The 20,682-nt window shown below is 48.6% G+C and overlaps 1 protein-coding gene across 22 annotated transcripts; it reads right to left on the bottom strand.

Moving 5' to 3' along the window:
• Positions 1-2,775: 2,775 nt before the first annotated feature.
• On the bottom strand, positions 2,776-18,771 carry TPD52L2 (TPD52 like 2). Of its 22 annotated transcripts, XM_027697255.1 has the most exons (11): positions 18,337-18,418; positions 18,075-18,214; positions 16,781-16,929; positions 15,876-15,935; positions 14,348-14,407; positions 10,364-10,465; positions 6,488-6,514; positions 6,072-6,113; positions 4,744-4,792; positions 4,614-4,662; positions 4,414-4,529 (listed from the first exon to the last, which is right to left on the bottom strand). In XM_027697255.1, the coding sequence occupies exons 1-10, from the start codon at positions 18,401-18,403 to the stop codon at positions 4,627-4,629; spliced, it is 732 nt and encodes a 243-aa protein (XP_027553056.1). In that variant the 5' UTR covers positions 18,404-18,418; the 3' UTR covers positions 4,414-4,529; positions 4,614-4,626. The 22 variants fall into 22 exon arrangements, with proteins under 22 accessions (XP_027553052.1, XP_027553053.1, XP_027553061.1 ...); XM_027697251.1 differs by lacking the exon at positions 4,614-4,662 and having other exon boundaries at positions 2,776-4,529; XM_027697261.1 differs by lacking the exon at positions 14,348-14,407 and having other exon boundaries at positions 4,072-4,529.
• Positions 18,772-20,682: the final 1,911 nt, after the last annotated feature.

Genomic DNA, 20,682 nt, shown 5'->3' with positions numbered 1-20,682 from the left:
GGGAATCGAACCCGGGCCGCGGCGGTGAGAGCGCCGAATCCTAACCACTAGACCACCAGGGAGCTATGAGAACATGAGTTACTCGCTGCAGTTCAGGCGCTGCCGCCGCGGCCGGATATGGACACTGATACCGGGAGTGCGGCAGAACCGAGAGCCACGGCGGCACAGGGACCGAGAACCGTGATACAGGGACCAGAGGCTGCAGTGCTGGGACCGGGGGCAGGGGCTGCGCTACAAGGGTCGGGGGGCTGTGGCACAGGAACCGGGGACTGCGGTGGGACTGGGGACTACAGCGGCACAGGAATCAGGCTCTGTGACACAGGGACCGGGGGCTGCGGTGAAACTGTCGGGGGGCCTGTGACCCGGGGACCGGGGGCTGTGACGCACCACAGGAGCCGGTGATGGCGGTACAGGGACGGGGAGCGGTGGCACGGGGATTTGTGGGGCTGGGAGCAGAGGCACAGGGGACGTGCCCAGCACATCGCCCGTGTGCCGCAGGCCTGGGGGTTCACTGCCTTTGTGGTGCCGACCAGACTCTCAGCCCACTGCCCACTCACCGACCCCTAGTTCTACATACGGTTTGGGCATCACCTTCACCCCCTGCCCCGCTCCAGAGGGTCCCATCCTGACACCCCGCTGACCCTTCCGGGCACCAGGAGCTCAGTGCAGAGCCAGTTCCCTTTAGTGAACAAAAGAGTGCTTACAATTAGAGCAAAACAGGTTTTTTTAAGCTTGTGAGTCTGTTTTTCCCAGTTGCTCAACTTTCCTGGCACTCCTGGCTGTTACCCAGGGAAGGTGGCTGTTTCCCACTGTTGGGTAAAAGCCCGACTTCCACCCATCCAGAGCAGGTGACCTGAGTGCCAGTGCAGGGATGCTCATTCCCGTTATCCCTCCCGTAGCTCCAGCATGGCCCTGCTGGCATTTGTGGCCTCTCGGTGCAGCCCTAATGGCCTTTCCCGTCTGCTGCCTCTGACTCATATTTTTAAGAAGTGAACAATGATGGATCCCATTTGCCAACGGAGTCATCGCCGTGAATCATGCACCCGTACCCTCTCCTTGCTCCATCCAGCTCCATCCCTAGCCCAGCTCCAGCACCAGTGCTCCAGAGGGCTCTTGTGACCTCTCCCCTTCTGGAACACCAGCTACTTTAGAGGCTCCCCAGCACTGACCTTGCACGGAGTCTTTGCCCAAGAAGAGATGCTGAGCCTGTCCCAGCACCGACAGGGATACAGTGACTGGGTCCAGGCTGGCAGCCCAGGGCTGGTGCTTGGCTCTGGACACTACCCACTCACAGTCAGGGATGAGCACAGGATCCCGCTGATGGAGTGGTTGTGCAACCCCTCTCACAAGCCTAAATGTCAAATTCCTTAAAAAATGTTGGTTGTGGTTAAGGCTGAGGGTCGGGACATAGTGCTAGCACAGAAAAGTGGCTCCTTCCAGCTTTTTGCAATTGGTTACTTTTTGATTCTCCTGTTTATCTGCTTGTTCCCACTTTGTGGGATGGAGCGATCCGGCTTCCCCCCACCTTTGACGCTCTGGATGATGCGCCTGCACCTCGCGCTCCTCTGCCCAAGCTGTCCCATCTTTGGGCACAGGTGCTCACCCTCCCATTTACAGTGATGGAGGCTTCCTTTTGATGGCTCTGGAATTCCAGTGCCCTGCACTTTGACTTCCCCAAACTCTCCTTTCCTTCCCAGCCACAAAGGAACACAGGGGTTTGCACCCACAAGAGCTGCCAGGAGCACACTTAGAAGCCAGGAAGTGACAGAAACCCGCCAGGCCTGTAACCAGGAAGGGAAGGTTTGATTATCCTTCCTGCAAAACACCCAAGATTCCTTGCTGGAAGGGACTGGGGAGGTGGAAAACATCCCTGTGCCCCTGGGGCTCTCACAGCCCCAGCTCCACAGCCTGGGCGCTCCCGGCAGCGTCTCTCCTCCAGGATCAGGTCTCGTACCAACCCCTCTGCTCTTCACCCCAGTTGCAGAGATGTAGTTTTACCTACTGAAGTCAAGTAGTAAAAAGACTCCCAACCTTCAAAACAAACAAACACCCAAACCCCACAAAACCAAACCCAAGCCCTACCTCCAAGCACGTGTCTCAAGCCTAGCCAGGCATCCTTCCTCTGAAAACAGCACACTGAGGATCTCTGCTGGCCTCTCTCACAACATAGCTGCCTGCTCTCCACTGCCCTTTTAAACTTAAGAGAGAGCAGCTCCCAGCTCCAGCCATCCATCCACTGCTCCCCCTGTTCCGTGCTGTTTGACTGCCAGAGCTTCCATGGAGGCGACGGATTCCCTGAGGTATCACACCGGGAAGCCACACCAGCACCACAGCTGCAGCTTTTCCACATTAGAAGTTTCTCCAGGCTCAGCTCCCACTTCCAAGGTTACTGCTGGGACTGCAGTCCCACGCTCCCAGCTCAGGAAGCTCAGGAAGCTCGAGGTGCACCTGCAGCACCGGTGGCAAAGGGAGCGAAGTGATGGAGCTTGGAGCTCCCTGGCCCAGGCCACAGGCTCGGGAACCAGCTTGGGAACCGTGTCCTGCATCTTGAAAAGGAAACATCAGACTGTAAATATTATTTAGTATACATTCCTTCATGAGAAAGCATCTGGAGAGCTGACAGACAGCGAGCCATAGGGATAGGACAGAATATTTCAGTTGTTTCTTGCCTCAGGCTGCTGCAGGCAGTCGGTATTTACCGGACAAGTTCATAACAAGCACCCAAGAGCGGAGTTCGGTGCTGTTAGACAGAAGAAGACAACAACATTCACCCCATTTTCTCCCAAAGGAATCCTTTATTGACAAGTTTCCTCAATCTTTACCTTAAAGAGAAACAGTTCCATACCCAAGCTCCCGCAGTCCCCGTTTCACTGGCTCCGTTCCTCGCAGGGAGGCCAGTTCCAGTCAAACAAGGAGCGCCAGTGAACGGCACTCTACACTCCACCTATGGCCTAGTACATCTGCCCACTAACATTTCATCCCCAGGTCTGCAGAGGGAGGGGAGCAGGGGTGGGGGAAATGGAGATTAATCAAATCAGTGTCAAAACTTGCTTCTCTAAAGGGTCAGAGACAGTTCAGTCCCTCCCGGGTGATAAACCACTAAAACTACCCAGATATGTACATAAGTCTAAAGACCTGAGTAAGTCCCACTTCGCCTCTAAGGCACAGATTTGCTCACTCTAGGTATTTCTATGTGGAGGCACTAGAATAAGATCAGGCCTCTAGAAGAAAACTTGGAATTTGTCAGCTCCTGAGCAATGAAGTTGGACATCAAAAGAGCAAAACATCCAGTCCCTGGGGGGACTGAGGGAGCTCCGTGACTCTCTGCCAGTTATGTAAACCAAAATTAGAGCTGGGGCTTTCAACTGAGAAACCCATCCAGTCACAGCCAGATGTACCAGCTGGAGGAGCCCTCGGAGAGCAGAGTCGAGTCCCTCCAATGGTATCCATATTCCAGCCTCCAAAAATTCCTCCTCCGAGAACGAAGGCATAAGCTGAGAAGGGAGAAGCAAGTTTCATACACTCGGGAAACAGAGTGCACCACTGAATTTAACACAAGAACTGGCTTTATAAGCATGCTGCTACGACTGCATGATGCAAAACTCCAGTGCTCAACAACCAGCTTTAGAAACCTTGCAGTCTTCTCTACAGAAAACAAATCATAAACAAGTAAAGCGTAAGTGATGTAAGGCTTGCAATTCAGCTTCAGAGTCCAAGGGAGCATCGCCCTAATATGATGCCAAAGCTTTTTTTTTTGTCTGTTTTTAAGCTTTATTTCTTTAAAGTTCATTGCATTTAAAAATAAAGATTCTTAGTTTTGTTAAAGCTAGAGCATTAGTGTAACAACGAGGCAGCTGCTAAGTGAAGTTTCCCTTTTGGGAGCTCAGAAAAAAAAAAAAATCAACTGTTTACCCCGTTTACCAGGCTGCTCCAATGAGAGCCAGAGAAAACAGTAACAGGAGAAGCCTGGGAGCATCCAGAGTAGCTGCATGGCATGTCCCACACAGAGAATGGAGCCAGAAGCTAAAGCTAAGGTGCTTTAGCATGCATTTGGCTTCTCCAGTAACTGCCCTCCTCGTGCTTCTCAGGGCCACAATCTGCTCCGAGCTATGTCAGACAAGGGGAAACTGTTTTTATCTATAGCAGTGGCATTTCTGAGCTACTTTAAGGAAACTCCAGCTTACACGCTCTCCCAAAAGGACAGCAGTGATACATTTAATCTACAAACTTTAGTGTAAAATATTATTTGTGTACAAAACTTTGCATTCTCTTTATTTGACTTGGATCCAGCAGCAGTGTCTATGAATGAAGGATGGATCTCTCCTGACTGGCTCTCAGCCCCTTCTTGGATCGGCATGTTGTTGCTGTGGTGAAGGTTTGGGAGGGAGGGGGCTCTTCCAGTTGTGCACAGCCGTGCAAAGCCACATCCAGGTCTAGAAAGGAGCGTTGTCTTGCGGAGACTTGTCCCCAGCCCCCGAGGGGGAGTGCAGGCCGTCAGTGCTGTTTTCCCTGCTGCCCACCACTCTGTTCTGGAAGGAGAGAAGAGAGTGAGGATAACAAGAAACCAGCACTGGGAATACCAAGTCAATTCCCCCCCTGTCGAGGTCACCTACTGTAGCCAAGACTTCACATATCTGAGAGGCCATTTGCCCGAATACTAGTCTACAAGAAAAACATTGCAGAAATTAAAGTTTCTGCACAAGGCTTCATACTGTGTGTTTACAAGACAAAGCAGATTGTTACCTTTATGGTCCCAACTCTATCTTCAAAGGACTTGAAGGTTGCAGAATTCCTTGAAGAAAGAAGAGGGGGAAAAAAAAAATCAAAACAACAAATCAAGACAAGTTAGTTCTTAACCATATCAAATGGCACAGCGTGACTGAGCTCTGTGGCTGTTCCCCTGCAGTGACACCAGTACCCAGAACACTTCCAGCTCCTCACAGCCTTTGGCACAAATCTCTCGGGCACACCAGGCAAGAACACCACATACAAACTCTGGAGGAAAACATTTACACCACGTGCAATCCACTCAATTGCTCAAGCTGGAATCTTGAGGGAAACAAGTCCTAGTTCACTGGGGAATCAAGGCACGGTAAGCAGAGAAGAAATCAGCTCTTAGTTTTACAAGGCTTCCAACCAAAAACATTTTGTTTTAAATAATGGAAAGGGAAAGCTGAGAAGCGTTTAAAACAAAGGCTTCAGCTTCCCATATCACATCCCGTGGGCGGGAAGGGGAAGGGCCATGTGCCTGCACCTATCACCAGTTTTATTTCTACAGGAGTGATCATTTACATCAGGAAACGCTCATGAAAACCACAGTGTAATAAATTAATCAGAGCATTTCATATTTCTAGCAAAGAAAACCAGGTCAATTGTTTGACAACCCAACAAGCTGCTTCTCTGGCAAAGGATTTCAGGGAGAGCTCTGTACTGAGCTTCCAGACCAGGCAATTACTCATAGCTCTGCTCCCCCGGGCCAGGCTGCAGGAGCGCTGGGAGATGACTCGTCTCATCTCAGTTATTTTTGTTCCAAGGAATCGCTTTATATTTGCAGCCATAAAATAACCTCCCTTGATCTGGAATGAGAATGAACAGAGAGAGTTTCTGTGGGCCTTGTCCAGCCCTGGCAGTCGTTTCTCCTGCAAGGAGATCACCACCTAAGGCACCACGAGGGCAGGCTGAGAAGGGCACTGAGGTCCCAGGCTGGAGACAGAGGGTTCTAGTTAGGATTCATCTTGGTATTAGCAATGGTCATGTTGTACATTGTGAGAGAACTGTAATCCTGCCCTTCAGGGACCCCTGAAAGCTGCAAATTTCAATCAGACTTTGGTACAGGTGCAACGCTGTGCTTAGTTCAAGAACAACACGTGCTAATTAACCGTAAGAGATACTGGGTAAACCCCTCCCCTAAAGCAGTCAAACTGCAGGCTGTGGTTAATCCATGCTCAGAGCAGGGTCTGCTCGAGAAGAGAACCAGTTGTAGAAGTCAGAACAAAAACCCCAGCAGCAATGGAGGCAGCTGTACCACCCCCCAGCCCCAGGCAGCAGGCACAGGTACAGGGCTACGTTACCTCATGGCTGGCATACTTATGGAGTGGCGAATGGAGTAACTGCTGCTCGGAAGCATTTGGAATAAGGAGGGAAAAGTTAATGACAATTTCACACCGACACTGGGCAAAAGCAGCATAACCCTGGGTCTGAAGCGCTCACTGTCCACACACAGGCTGCTGTGGACAACCCAAGTGGTAAGAGCCAGCCCTCTCTCCCCTTATTTAACAGCCCAGAATTTCGTTTTCCAGACACAGGACAGTAAGTATTTAACTGCAACTGCGATACAAAAGTCAATCCTAGGGCATTGGTTTGTGGTAGATTTCTCAATCTGTGTCAAAAGTGTAGGCGAGGCTTAAATAACCAGCTTCCCCTTTAAGGTCTGCAAGGGCCTGGCACAGAAACAAATGCTCTTTTAGAGCCTTGAAGAGTATCTTACCTAAGGGAATGCGAGATGGAGTGAGCCCTGGGAGAGGCCACGGGCAGCAGAGAGAAAAGGGAAGCAACAGTCAGAAACTTGTGCAGAGCTAAACACTAAACGCAGGGACACAGTCACAGAATCATGGGACAGCAAAGTCAACTACTCAGGAGTAAACCTCTCAAAATAAACCACAGAAGCAAGCAAAAAAACAATGCTTTTCATTGACTCAAGGCAAGCAAAGATATTTTTCAAAGAGCAATAACAGCACCTCCAGCAACTTAGAGCCAGGGTGCTGGGGAGGGGAAGGAGTGGGTGTGCAACAGCAAAACAAAACATTTTTCCTATTCCTATCCATTGCTTTCACATGTTTGTTTTAAGCATTTTTTTTCTAAACTGAAGGTTTTACCTAGCACCAGCTAAACTGGTAGAGATACCTCCTTCCCCCAAATCCCCCCATGGTCTCTCATACAAAGACAGCATTGCTTGGACTTCCGATGAGAACTTGTCTAAGGGCAATCTGCAATGGATACCTGCACGTTATCTTGCCAAGCCTGAAAATCATAAAGTTACAGCTCAGAGAACAAATGCACTGCAGCCTAATAAAGGTAAGATTAAAGGTATCGTGTTTACCCCATAACCTGGTTGCCCATTTTTAGGCTGGGATTCTGCAATGCAGTAGCACCTCAGAACAACAGACCAGGGTTTTCTACTTCTATTAGTAAGATTACCAGGATGCTCTAAAGGAGCTTCTCCTGCCAGAGCAGTGTTTTATTCCACTTAAATATAACTATAACTTTTGTCTCTGCTGCAGGAAGCAGCCATGGCAAGCTGGATGTGAAGTACTTGGCAAGGAGCACAAGGGTTTTTCCTGACAGCCAGAGCGAAGACGTTGGGCTTTGTGGTTTCATTTCCCTACACATCCAAGTCGGCTCTTTGGCAGGGCAGACTCCTTGAAATGCTGCCTTTGCATGTGAAATAAATTAACTTTCTACTTACTGTTGCTTAAAGGAGAACAACATAGATAACACATCCATGCACCAAGCTGCTCTGTAAGCAATACCACAAGCAACTGGTTCGCTTGTTCAGTATCTTGGCCTGGACCTTCCAGTAACCCTCTTCCTCCTTCCACGAGGATTTCAAGTTTGCATTGATTCAGGAATTTGCAGGTACTTTTGGGATCAGGCTAACATTTCATAATGAATTCGCTTGTAGCATTACATACAGCAGCAAAGTTCATCAGACAACGTGAAGTGCATTGGTGGACACAAACCCACGCAGCAACAAAAAGAAAACACTCCAATTTTGCAGTTTACTGGAATCAGTAAAATGCAGGAACAAAATGTCTAAAGGCCAATTTACTTCTTAACTGAAGGTGAAGATAACAGAAAAGGCTGAACTGGCCAAGACTTGAAAAAATTCAACCCACTAAGGTACATTTTCTCCCCTCAATCCAACAGAGCATTAATGCAGCAAGCACACGGTTACAACATGAACTTCACAAGGTCTCCTTACAATCCACACCCAGAACATTTAAAATTATTTTGACCAGAATACAGCAACCCTAAAGATTTAACCCAGGGGCACGTTACTTGTATATAAGAACATTTTGGCCCAAGCATTTTTAATGGAATTACGCCCACGCCCTCGGTGTACCCGAGGCTCTGTCCCATTCATCACGCCTTCCTTGCATTTATCAACCAGTGAAGGCTGACTAAACAAGGAAATCCCTTCTGTTATCTCAACACTTCCAGTGGTGGAAAATAAACTTGCTTTACAAGTGAATTTGTAGTGTAAGAGGGGGGAAAAAAACCCAGAGTACAGTAATGGAGGTTGCAGTGCAGGCTACAAGGCCTGTAACAGAGAGGGACCAGAAAAAATCATCCCACTTGTTCAGAGCAGTGATCACAGCAATACAACAGACTTCACTCCTCATCAGCTCTGATCACATATCAGAACACCAGAGTTTCACCTGGCAAGGGTGAAAAATGGGACAGTTCCTGCAAAAACTTATGCTCAGAGTTAAACCTCATTCAGAATCAGAAATAGGAAGACTTGGATGCAGCACAGGAGACGGAAGTCTGTTTATATATGCAGAGAAAAACCGAAAGTCTTAAAAAAAAATCATTACTGTGTTCCCCTACAGGGCCACAAATACAAATCCTGCTGAAATAACTTTGGCAGGGATTCCCAAGTGATAAGACAGAAGCTGCCTCTATTTCATAACACCTCACCCAAGGTATTAGCTATAAAAAGGAATGCAGATGTTTAATTTAGTGACTGATGCCGTGCAAAACCATTGCTGCAAAGGCCTGACTCGTTCCTAGGCCAGCTGATTACAGGGCCAATTTTCACAGTGACTGTGCCAGGCCAGCTCTGTCACCAGGAGAGCAGCCAGGAGTCCCCTCCCTCCATCATCTGCTCCTGGGATGGCACAAACATCTCTGCAGCTGCATGACCTGCATTCTCCCAGCTAAAAGAAAACAGGCAGGACCAAGCCTGCCAAAACAGCTCCTGCTGGTGGCAACACTGGTTCAGGAGTTCCCCGTTTGGTCCCAAAAAAGCACCGTTCCCATCCCTTTGCTGCAACAGCCTGGCCAGACTGCAGAAGCCAGGCACCAAATTTACTTATCAGTTTGGCAAAATGTGTTCCCACCACATCTTGTGCCAGTATCTGCAATCTGCTGTGATTACATGAAAATCTCTTCTTCCACCAGACTAGGGAGTTTCCAGGAAAGAAAAGTTACAACTTGAATGCTGGAAAGGGTAGGGAGCCAGCTAGTCCTCTGCCAAATTTAGATGTGAGCAACTGAAAACACCAAAAAATACCCTCCAGGAACACAGTAACCAACTCATTGAGGACAGAGTACTATGTGATCAGAGGCCAACAAGTTCTTACCACTCGGATACTCACAGCCACAGTGGAATAGGAAATTCCCTACAAAGAATGACAGCTACCCATTCAATCCAAGGTCTGATACAGCATGTTAAATACAAGCTCTAAGAATCCTTCCTTATTAACCTTGACAGGCTGTATATTCAGAATTAACCCTCAAATCCAGGAAAACATGGTCAAGGGATTCTTCATGAAAAATTTGGATGTTGCCACTAGTGGGGCTCCAGCTTAAAGTTCTGAAGAGCAGGTAAATCACCAGTTTTAACCTTGAACTTTGTACAGCTGAGAATCTCACAGAGCAAGAACCTCAGCCAGGGGAACCAGCCTCTCTTCCCAATTTGGAGAGGTTTAAATTTGTGGTTACTCCAGTGGTCATCCGCTTAAGATGAATCGAGATAATCACCACCCACAGCAACAAATTTTTACTGTTGTCATAATCTTCTGAATCAACTGGTATTTTCCAACCAACATGATATAACTGTGCCTGGAAGACACGCTGCCCTTTTCCACAGAATGTCAACACATGGGGCTGGAAACCACATGGAATGCAGCATCCAGACTTTGCCCTGTTTTAAATAACAGAGCACAGGAGGGATGACCCCTCTCTAATCTGAAAAAATAACACTGAGAAAACACATCTCCATAATCCAGTAAGGAATGGAAAAGGGAAACTTTAATACTAGTTTTGTACATATGACAACCTGCAGAGAAACCATATGACAGTAAAAGGGGGAAGGCTTCTAAAAATGTTCAGTCAGTTCTCCTAAACCAAATCAAACTTAAATGCCTTAGAACAGGCTTTATGTCACCAATAACTCTTCAATAAGTGTTTAATCTGTCCTAAACTACAATGCACAGGGCCACACACAAGGGAGTAGTACATCAACAGCAGTGTGCTGCCAACTAAGCAGAAAAATGAAAATAAGCCTGGTCATTGTCTAAAGTCTCATTCCTGTTTGAAACCAAGATCAAAGCACTGGAGTGCAAACCAGAAATCTTACCTCATGTCACCAAGCTTCCTGCTGATAACAGAACCTACATTGGAAAGGGCTGCTGAAGTCTTCTGTCCTGCCTGGGAAAGGGTTTCCTGGGTCTTCTTGTAACTAAGTAGAAAAAAACATCATAAATTGAACTACTGGGTCGGATCTGAAAGTCTCCCCCCAGTTTTGAAAAAGGACCCCGTATTAAAGCAAAGAAGCTAGATTAGTGAGCTGCACTGACTTCACTGAAAGAGCCACTTCCAGACTTGCATATATTCAAATATTTGAAGTTTTTAAAAAAGCTGGAAGTGTAGGATTAACCTTTCCACACACTCACTCACTTTACCATTTTGACTGTATGTTCTTAAATCTGACACAAACATTTGCAAAAAAAGCAAAGCAAAACCAACTTTTCATGTGAAAGCTGTAACACCACAGCATTGTAGCCCAATAGCTCAACTACCTTTTGGACTCCTTGAGAAAAATAAGTCTAGGAACCTATTCCATATTATCCTTGCAGCCTTGAGGAAGTTACAGCATTTGTTGTTGTGTTAGGTTCTGGAGGAAAGCAGCAAGAGGCAAGACCAGCATCACCATATAGAAAAGAAATGCAGGAATCAGCATTATCTCTACAACTGCAGTTTAGAAATAAAGGGTAGAGAAGTTTCCTATCAGTTACCATTAACCACAGTAGGTAAGAAGTCTGACAGCTTGTATTTGTCAGCTGATTATTTGAGCTTATACCCGAGATGGAGAAGACAGACACTTGAGAACCTTTGTTTCCCTCAGATGAGACTAATCTCTGGAACAAAGATTCTTTGAGCCACTTTCATTAACTGATTTCTCTCTAAACTGTTCTCCAGTTGGTGATTAACATCTAGATTCATGTCACTCTTGAAACTATAAAGAAAATACTCAGGCTGGAAAACAAGTTCAACATTTTAAGCCACGTTTTCTTATTCCAAATACTTCAGCTTGAGATTATTCTTTTGCCTGATGAGGACATTTAGGAGAAGGGCATTACGAACAGCCTAAAGTTCTCTCATGCCTGAGCTCCCCTGGCTACAAACACCACAGTGACAGCTGACTTACTCACAGCTCCTTCTCTCCAGACAGAAGTGTGTGGACAGCACCACACCACCCGAACTGGATTTGAGCAATTCCAACTACAACATGATGGTTTGTTGGGATTTTTTTTTAAGAACCACAGACAAGTATTTCTGAACAAAAAATGTACACGAGACTTATGCAGAGCAGGGCAAAACTGCATCAGCTTTTCCTTCCCTCTTCCTGCTCCTAAAAGAGAATTCCTATAACCCACATATTTTCCAGACAAATTCCTCTTGAATTCAGTGAATCCAGAAGAACCTGCCTTCAGCAACCAGGCTCCTCCCTGGCTGAGCCCTGTCATGGGATTTGATTTACAGCTGCCTAACAAATGTGGAAGACCTCGTGCTCACCAAAGTATGCAGTGCTGACTCCAGGTCTGTTTGGCACTCGGGTCCCAGAGCTCAGCACTGGGGAAGGGTTCACAGCCTCAAGGGACACCATCACACCATGCACACGCTGCAAGCTTCCAGGTATTATGTCCAGCTTCAGCAGATAAAGACCAGAGATTTTCCAACTGTATTTTCCACACCTGACAGCAAAATTTCTAATATCACTGAAGATGGAGCACTCAGGTGCTGCTGCTTCTGCCCCAGTCTGCTCCTTCCTCCAGCACAACTGTTTGTGCTGGCACAGCAATCTAGATCAAGGAAACTGCCTGGATTAAATATAAACTTGGAAGAACAAAAAAGCAGCAGCTGGATCAGATGGCCAGCCTAGTCCTGCATCCACAGCTCCCACACACACGTACACACCTCTCCACTGCCAGGCAGGAGGCACAGCCAGGGAGGCACAGGGGGATGAGCAGCTCTAACCCAGAACTGCCACCAGCCACACATGTGGAGCTGCATCTGTGACAGCCAGGGATCAGCTTATACAAGACTTTAATGCAACTTAACTACGCCCAGCCCTGACCTAGAAGTTGCAACTCTTCTCCTGCAAGCACCATGGCCAGGTTTTCCATGGGTTTAAATTCACAAGCACTCACTTTCTTCCCTTAGCACCAGCACAAAGCACAATGGAATAATCCAAATCTGGGAGTAATAAATATAAGCTCTGGTTAATACCCTGCTTTACTAACAGGCAATTGGCTGCAGCACAAGCTGCAGAAATGATCTCTGCCCTGTGCTATTCATCCCGTGGTATTTCAACATTTCATTGCACCCCTCTCCTATAAACCCTACAGGGAAGAGCAAGACCTGCCCCCACAAATCCTCCTTTATCCATTAATAGCAGCTTCCTCTCACTTGCTTTTATACAGCAATCACCATTTGAGCTGTCTAGCTAAAGACACAAACCATCTAAGTCATCTCATGCCCTGGCTACAGTGAAACCGGATCTAGGAACAGACCAGGATGGTTTTTGCCCTATCTGTGCAGAGGGCAAGTCTGTGGCCAGGATTTGCCACTACCAGGAAATTCCACAGCACACAAAAGCACTGTAAGGTTGGCAGTTAGGCCCATTCCCAGTTCAGTCAGGAGCCCTGATAGTTACAATGCAGAGCAGCTCTGAAACAGGAAAGAGGATCATTTGCATAAAAACCCCAAAACGTATGAATAAAACCTCATCCTTGGGCCTCTTGAACTTGCCTCTTTGCACTTGATGAACTTCAGACTGAGAAGCAGAAATTCTGAATGATTTCTGAAGCACTGCTGGAATCTCACCTTTCAATCCCCCTCACCTCTCCATTTCAATCAGCCTCCACCTTGCCAGCACTGACTGTTGCTGCCCAGTGCCAAAGCAAGCAGGAAAACTAACGTGCCCCAGCTATTCAGGCCCTAAGTGCTCCACAAAAGCACGTTTCCGCCACATTTCTGGTGCTTGTGAAGTACAAGGAAACAGATACAACCAGAAGTTTTCTATTCCAGCAGGCACACCCAGGGAGGAACTCTGATTAAACACCCCTGGAGTCAGCCACGCTGTCAGCAAGCATGAAAACCAAGGTCATTCTACTTAGCAAGTGAAATACTGACAGTTTACAGCTTCTTAATCTAGAAAACACCCAGGGAACGTTGAAAGTAGACCTGCATACTTGAAAGTTTTTTCTGCTACTCCTACTTTTTATCTCTGCTCCTCTTTGAACCATCTTAGGAAGAAAACCGTCTATTCACACACAAGGGTGATAACCAGCCAGCTTCAAGGACTGCATTTCATACCCTCTCTAGAGAACAGGAAAAGCTGGCTCCCACTTAAGACCTACCTTACCATGGTTTAAATCAGCTCAGAAAACAGTGACACGACCTACCTGCTCCCACTGCAGCACTGGAAGGGACTGCCCTACATACTGTGGGAAAGGCACAGCAAGAAGGACAAAGGCCAGCTTCCATAATATCCTTCCATAATTTAGTCCAGATGAGAATTTAATTTCAGGCATTTAATAAAAACATGGCTAAAAGAGCTTTGCAGTCAACAACAGGAGTAGAACAGCTGTGAGGTTTAAGCTGGTCGAGTGCATTTGTGGCCCCAACGTGCCAGAAGAGCTGCCCTGGACACTACAGCTCTATCTGTTCTCCTCAGGTACCACAGTAAAAAAAAAAAATCTCCTGTTTTCTGCAGAGCACAAAAAGAGATCAGTTTGGTTATTCCACAGCTTCTCAGCTCAAGGTATAACCTGTGGCACACAGGTCTCAGCTACCCAGGGGTTTCAGCCAGTTCCTGGGAGCAGGCAGGAATTTGTAAAGTTATCACTTGGACTACAACGAAATTGTTTGAATACTGGCTTGAAGAAAAGCTCCCTCTCCCAGGAGAGGTATTTATTGGGTTAAAAAAGTGAAAGCTGGGAAAGATAAATGTCTAAATAGATCTAGTGAAAGCAGAGGACTGGGAGAAGGGGCACAGCATGTTAGTGGCAGCACTGTCAGGAAGGCATTTGTTAATGCTGAAGGTTAAGACACTCACGCTTCTGATTGAGTTAATTTTTCATTCCAGTCCTCCAGTGTGCTGCTGGCTGAAAGATATCTACAAACACAATGGAGGTTAGAGGCAGCACCAAGATTCACTGCAGATGCTTTTTTTGACACTTTCCACATTATCAGTGACTCTTTACACTTACAGTATCAAGGGCTTTACTTCTCTGACAACAGCTTCAGCCTCTCTGTTACAGCCAGAAGGAAAAGAGCTGTTTGAAAGGCAGAGAGACACCTAAGCCCCAGTTTCTTTTATTTAAGCATGTTCAAACACTGAGCACAAAGAAACAAAGCCTGCAGTTCAGAAGGTGTCAGGAATTGAAAGACTTTGCATCTTCTGCTCCCTTCCTGCATGCTGCGGCAGCTCTGTATTAAAAGCACAGAGCAGTGAACTGAGCTCAGGGCCAAAAAAATCTGACTGCCACACACAAAGCTCTATTTTACCAATACAGCATGACCTGGATAAACACTCAAAACTTCTGTTTTCTAATATTTAGAAATCATGTTTCTCTACCCACAAAACAGTACCTTAGGGGTTGTGAGAACTAACACTGGGGGTACAAAACACACACAAGCACTACAGAATGTGGCTGCTCCCAGCTCAGAGGAGGTGAGATATCACAGCCAGTTCACATCACCCAGAATTCACTCGCTTCAACTAGACCACTGCCACCTTGCCTAATGATGGGATGCTCCCAATCCACATTTTCCTCTTAGCTAAATCATCATCTCCTTCAACAGAGGACAGAGAGAGAGAAACTTCAGTGCAGAAAACATTAAAGGGCTCCCATAGGTTCAGCTATGAAGCAGGAATCAATGATTCGTGTCTGACATGAACAGAGGTCTAATATAATTAAAGAATATATTCCAGAAGCAGAAGTAGCCAGATGCTCTTTGTCTGCATTTGTCGCCTGCTTGGAGATACAGAAAAGACTAAAATTCATGGCTTTCTAGTGCTGACATCAGGAAAAGGTTCACACATCAATGCAGAAGATTCAGAAGCTCATGAACACACTGGCAGTTGCACAGCCCCTATTTCCAGCTACAGGGAAACACCTCCAGCCCCTTCCCTCCCAGGTGGCCACACAGAAAGGCAATAGTCAAACCGATTCCTACCACATCTGATGATGAGAAGAGAAACAGTTTCACAGTAAAGATAGAGGTTCACTAATATGACACCTGATAACAACACACTGACCTACCAATTACCAGCTGAAAGGAAACTGTGGTTAAACTTTTGTCCCCTCTCTTTTTTTTTTAGATAAAATGTGGTCTGGTAACTGATTGGAATTTTGCTTCTGCAACAGCAAGACCATGAGAGAGTTGATGGCAGTAACATTTACTCATCTCCTCTGCAACTGAGGGATGTTTCTAGCTGGAAGCCAGGCGTGCTGGAAGTAACAATCCTGCTTCACCAGGCCTCCAGCTCCCAACCAAGCCCTGATGCCTGTGAGAACAAGGAGCAGCACAAATCGGGGAAGGCAGCAAGGAGGCGATGCTGAGGAGCCCGAGGCACTCACAAGTCAGACTGTGTCACTTTGTCATTCCACTCTCCAAGTTTCTCAGATGTTTTCACATAACTAGAAACAGAAAGTGTTAATGAATATAACTTTAATATTCATTTTTTTTTAGAAGACAATGACACAGATTTCAGTGACAGAGGAATAACAGAAATGGGGCAGGGATGGAGGAGGGAAGATGAGGAAAAGGGAAAGAATAAACAGTGAGATGAACAGCTCAACGATCTGCTCTGCAGTATCACTGTCAGTAACTCCAAATCCCAGTTAAATTAGAGGAGACTTTTTAGCCTGAATGATGCCTCTATGGGCACCCAGAGTCCCTGACACCCACTGCAGGGTCAAACTTACCTCTTGGACTCTACTTTTGGGTCTGTCAAGCACAGCAGTGACCGTACCCTTAACACCTGTTCAGGAACAGTCAGTCTCACTTCACACCTTCTTTAGGCAGAGATGACTCTGGCAATGAACACTAATATCACAGATTTTTTTCCTAGGAAGTGCAGGCTTTTAATTCAGGCTGTCTGACCCAGGAAACGCTCTGAACTAGCACTGTGCAGCACAGCTGTGAAACTCCTTGCACTTCCCTTTGAGCCTGAGTTCAGGGCAAGGTAGCAGCTGCCTCTGCCTCAAAAAATGGGCAGAAATGGGCAAACTGAACTGTTTAAGTGACGATCCAGATCTCTAAAACCATGGGAAAGAGCATCCAGCAACAATTTATGCAGATCACACATACAAAAATTCCATTACCGCAGACATAAAACAGCAATGATTTTTTTTTAAGTGCCTTTTACTCTACATACCCACCAGAGAAGCCTCCACTCACTTGGAAGAGCTCAGAAATACACTGCTGGGAAGTGTCATACATAGTCCTGTTTAAACACATGTGCATCACAAGCGACACTTACGCGTTGGAGACTTGGACATCGTGCCAGCTTTTGGACAGGTTTTGCTTTAACCCATCCAAGGGAGTCAGACCCAGCTTCCTCTTCAGCTCTCCACAGTGCCTCTCTTTAGCTGCCAGAACTTGCCTGAGAGTACCAATTTCTTCTTCAACCTTAGAGAGAGGCAGAGGTTTGCCTTAAATCACAGTTTAGTAAAACCCTGGAAATTAAGCCAACTTGTTAACGTGAATTTTAAAAATTGGGAAGAACGTCAGGTGCACGAAGAGCAATTCAACTCAACATGAACTGTATTGGAATGGGAGGCTTACAGATCAAACTTCAACTGGGAAAACATCCATACAAGTCACTGGAGTGGTGACTTAGTGGCACAGAGATTAACAGAGCCCATTCTTTGTGTTGTAATTTCAACAGCAGATGCAATTCAGCTGCCAAACCTTATGAATTAAAGTTTTATCTTATGATTCTTTTCCTCTGATGTCATCAAAGCAAAGAGTTTTTCCTCAGAGATCTCTCTTACAACAGTTTCAAAGCACTTTGGAGCTGTTTCCAGGCAGAAAGGGTTCATTTCTACTTAAACTGCAGCTCACCAAGCTCTGTGTGACCACCCAGAGCAGCAAAGTCCTCCCTTGCCAAAATATGCCAGTCAAAGAACCACCACGAGAGTCTCAAATGAAGGAAAGGACAACAAAGAAAATAGCTGCAATTATCTTCAGCCACGTTTCAGATTGAAATTATAAACTGACCTTTAAACCCAAAAAAGTGCTCGGGCTTTGGGGTATTACAGGGCAAAGTCTTAGCTCTTCGAAAGCATACTGGCAACCATTTTTGGTGACTATAAAGTGTAGTAAATATTTGAGAGAAAAAGGTAGGAAAAAGGCATATTAAGTGCTCCACTGTGTCAGTTTGCTAAGGAAAAATGAGTTTCTTTTGCATAGCATTTGCCTAAAGTGTTTTCCTGCTTCAAATGGAGCTAAAGGCCTACACCAAGCTCACGGCATCAAAAGCCGTGAGCTTTTCAAGCCCTATTTCCTTCAAGCCCTAAATTAGGCTGTTCTGGGAAAGAGCAAACAACACACCAGAGCGTTTGAAGTATCTGCCAGCTTTGTGCCTTTTAACAATTCGCTGAGAGACCCAAAGGTAACACTGCAAAATTAAAAACCAAGAAAACAACAACAACAACAAAAAAAAAAACAGAAAACCAAACAAACAAAAAAACAATCAAACAAAACAACCAGTGCCACTCCTGTGGCTCCTGTTTGTCCCTTCCCAGCAGAACATAACTGAGACCAACCCTTACCTTGGCAAGCTCGGATCTCAGCTCCTCCTCCTCGGCCAGGATCAATCCCTCGGGCGCAGCGCTCCGGGCCGCGTTATCCACGGGAACATCTGTCATGGCATCGGCCAGCAGACCTTTGTTAGGAGAGTTAAGGTTGATATCTGTCGCAGACAAGGAGCAGAGGGCACTGAATAAGCGGTCGGCGCGTTATGCAAAGCAGGGGGGGACGGCGGGACGGGAGGGGTGCGGGGAAGGGGCCGCGGGGGGAAAAGGGAAGAGAAACCTGAGAGACCTGCCCTGGAGTTTCCTACACGGGCATCTCCCGGAATCCACGGCAGCACCGCGGGCATTCCGCGGGCCCGGCACCGGGGGTGGGGACGAGTCCCGGGGAGGGGGGAACGAGTCTGGGCGTGGGGAACGAGCCCGGCGCTGGGGGGAACGACCCCCGGCCGCTGCCCATCCCCGGGGCCGCTCCCACCGCCGGGGCCGCGCACCCCCCCCCTCCCCGGCTCCGGCCCCCCCCGCCCCCGGGATCTCCCCGGCACAAGGCCACCGTGTTCCGGAGCGAAGCCTCCCCCTTCCCCTCGTCCTGCCCGGGCCGTACCCTGGTTCGCGCTCTCCATGGCAGCGCCCCGGGCCCGTCACAGCCGCCGCCGCCGCCACCGCCCCCGGTGACGCGCTCAGCGCGCGCCGCCCGCCCGTTCCGGGGAGGGCCGCGGGCACAGCGCGTCACCCGCCGCGTCGCCACGGTGACGGTGACACGTGTGTGTGTGAGTGTGTGTGAGTGTGGGTGGGTGGGTGTGTCCCCTGTCCCCCCCCCCCCGCGACACCGGACACGGGCGGTGATGTCACGGGGGGCAGCGCGGCCGGGCGGTGCTGGCGGTGCCGTGAGCGCGGCCGGAGGGCAGGGGGCAGCACCGGCATGGGATACCGGGACACCGGGATCACCGGGCAGGGCCCGGGGCACCGGGCAGCACCGCCGTGGGATACTGGGGCACGGGATCACCGGGCAGCACCGACATGGGATACCGGGACACCGGGATCACCGGGCACGGCCTGGGGCACGGGGCAGCACAGGCATGGGATACTGGGACACCGGGATCACTGGACACGGCCCAAGCCTCTGGGCAGCACCGGCATGGGATACCGGGACACCGGGCAGCACCAGCACGGAACACCGGGGACACCGGGCAGCACCGGCATGGGGTGCTGGTGACTGCCCTGCCTGCCCCCGCCCCGGTGCCACCTGCAGCAGCACAGAATGGGAAGCAGTGGCAGGAGAGGGGGAGTCTGGCCTGTCCCTGCTGCAGGCAGAGCTCAGCCCGGGTGACATTCCCTTTGGAGGGACTGGGAGTGGAGCAGGAGCCCAAACTCCCTGGCAGCGCAGCTGCGATTCCACCTGTGTTTGAGACCTGCATCTGGGCACGGGGAAGCCCTGGGCTGCTCCACTTTCGTTTGTTTTGCAACCCCTCCCTCCCTGAAAACCCCGCTGGGTTGGGGTCTTGTTTCATTTTCAGAGCCTCTTCCCTTTGGTCTCTTGGAGTTGCCCAGGATGAGGCGTGAAAAGGGAAGCGAATATAGATGGGGAAATGGAATTTGTCGGAGCCCTTCCCGTCAGCACCTCAGCCACCCAAGCAGAGGGATTGCACCCACAAGCACTGCTGGAAATGCCCTTCCTGAAGCACAGCACATGACCAACATCTGCCTGCTTGGCTGGTTGGCCTGGGAAGGACAGGGAGCCCTTTAACAGCTCAACTTTTTATTAGGGGATTTTTTGAGGGGTTATTGTGAAGTTTGGAGCTTCGATGCATGTCTCATTTCGAAGCTGAGCTCAGTGGAAACCCAGGGAATGGCCAAATGCTGAGCCCATGTGAAAAGTCTGGATTTTTCCAAGCTCACCAGAGCCCAGATTCCTGAAAATCTGGCCCCAAGAGGTGGCTGCGGCAGGAGGAGCCGGGAGGGCTGCGGCTTGCAGGGACTGCTGTGGCCTCTGCCAGCTCTGCCAGGCACAAAGCCCACTGCCAAGTCCAACCTCCCTGAACAGCCAGGGATCAGGCTGTGCCTCGCAGGATCGCCCTCCAAAGATCCCCTGCTCCAGCAGCTGATTTCCCTCTACCTTCAGGCACTGCCTTTTAATTAAATGCATCATGCTGCCAACTTAATCATTCCCCATCCCAAGCCCTTGAAGGGTGTTGGGAAGTGCAGAGCAATCATGCGTTTGGGGAGGGGGAAAAAATAAAATCCTTTTTATGGAGGTCCATTTCTTTAAGATCTGCTGGGGATGGACAGCAATTTAGGGGCAAAATGTCTGCAGAGGCGTTTTCTCACCCTGACAGCCGCAGTTCTTCACCCTCCATGTCCCCCCGGTTCCCCTTTTGCTGCCGCCGGGATTTTCGCTCGGTTGGGACTTTTTTTTTTGGCCATTTGCTGGCGAAAGCTGAAATGTCAGACCTGGGGCCAGTTCCCTTCGCTGATGCCCTTCCAGGCGTGTGGAGGCGGAGGTGAGGGAAGGGGCCGACTTTGGTGGGCGGGGGGATGTCTCATTTGTGATGTGAGTGGCATCTCCCTGTGCCCGGGTATCCGTGTCTCTGGAACGCGCATGTCCCCGGGCACCACGTTGTTTTCCAGC

The sequence above is a fragment of the Neopelma chrysocephalum genome, unplaced genomic scaffold (genome assembly GCF_003984885.1).
Source record: "Neopelma chrysocephalum unplaced genomic scaffold, ASM398488v2 Primary Assembly neopelma1_119, whole genome shotgun sequence".
Classification (NCBI taxonomy): Eukaryota; Metazoa; Chordata; class Aves; order Passeriformes; family Pipridae; genus Neopelma; species Neopelma chrysocephalum.
This window is presented reverse-complemented; position numbering and strand designations above follow the sequence as displayed.

Bases quoted from the DNA above. Each gene is read 5' to 3' on its own strand.
- TPD52L2 (XM_027697251.1), bottom strand. From the start codon at position 18,403: ATGCCCGCGGTGCTGCCGTGGATTCCGGGAGATGCCCGTGTAGGAAAC. The intron at 18,215-18,336 runs GTTTCTCTTCCC...TGTCTGCGACAG, and splicing joins CTCCAGGGCAGGTCTCTCAG to ATATCAACCTTAACTCTCCT. The intron at 15,936-16,780 runs GTAAGTGTCGCT...TTCTGTTTCTAG, and splicing joins GATGTCCAAGTCTCCAACGC to TTATGTGAAAACATCTGAGA.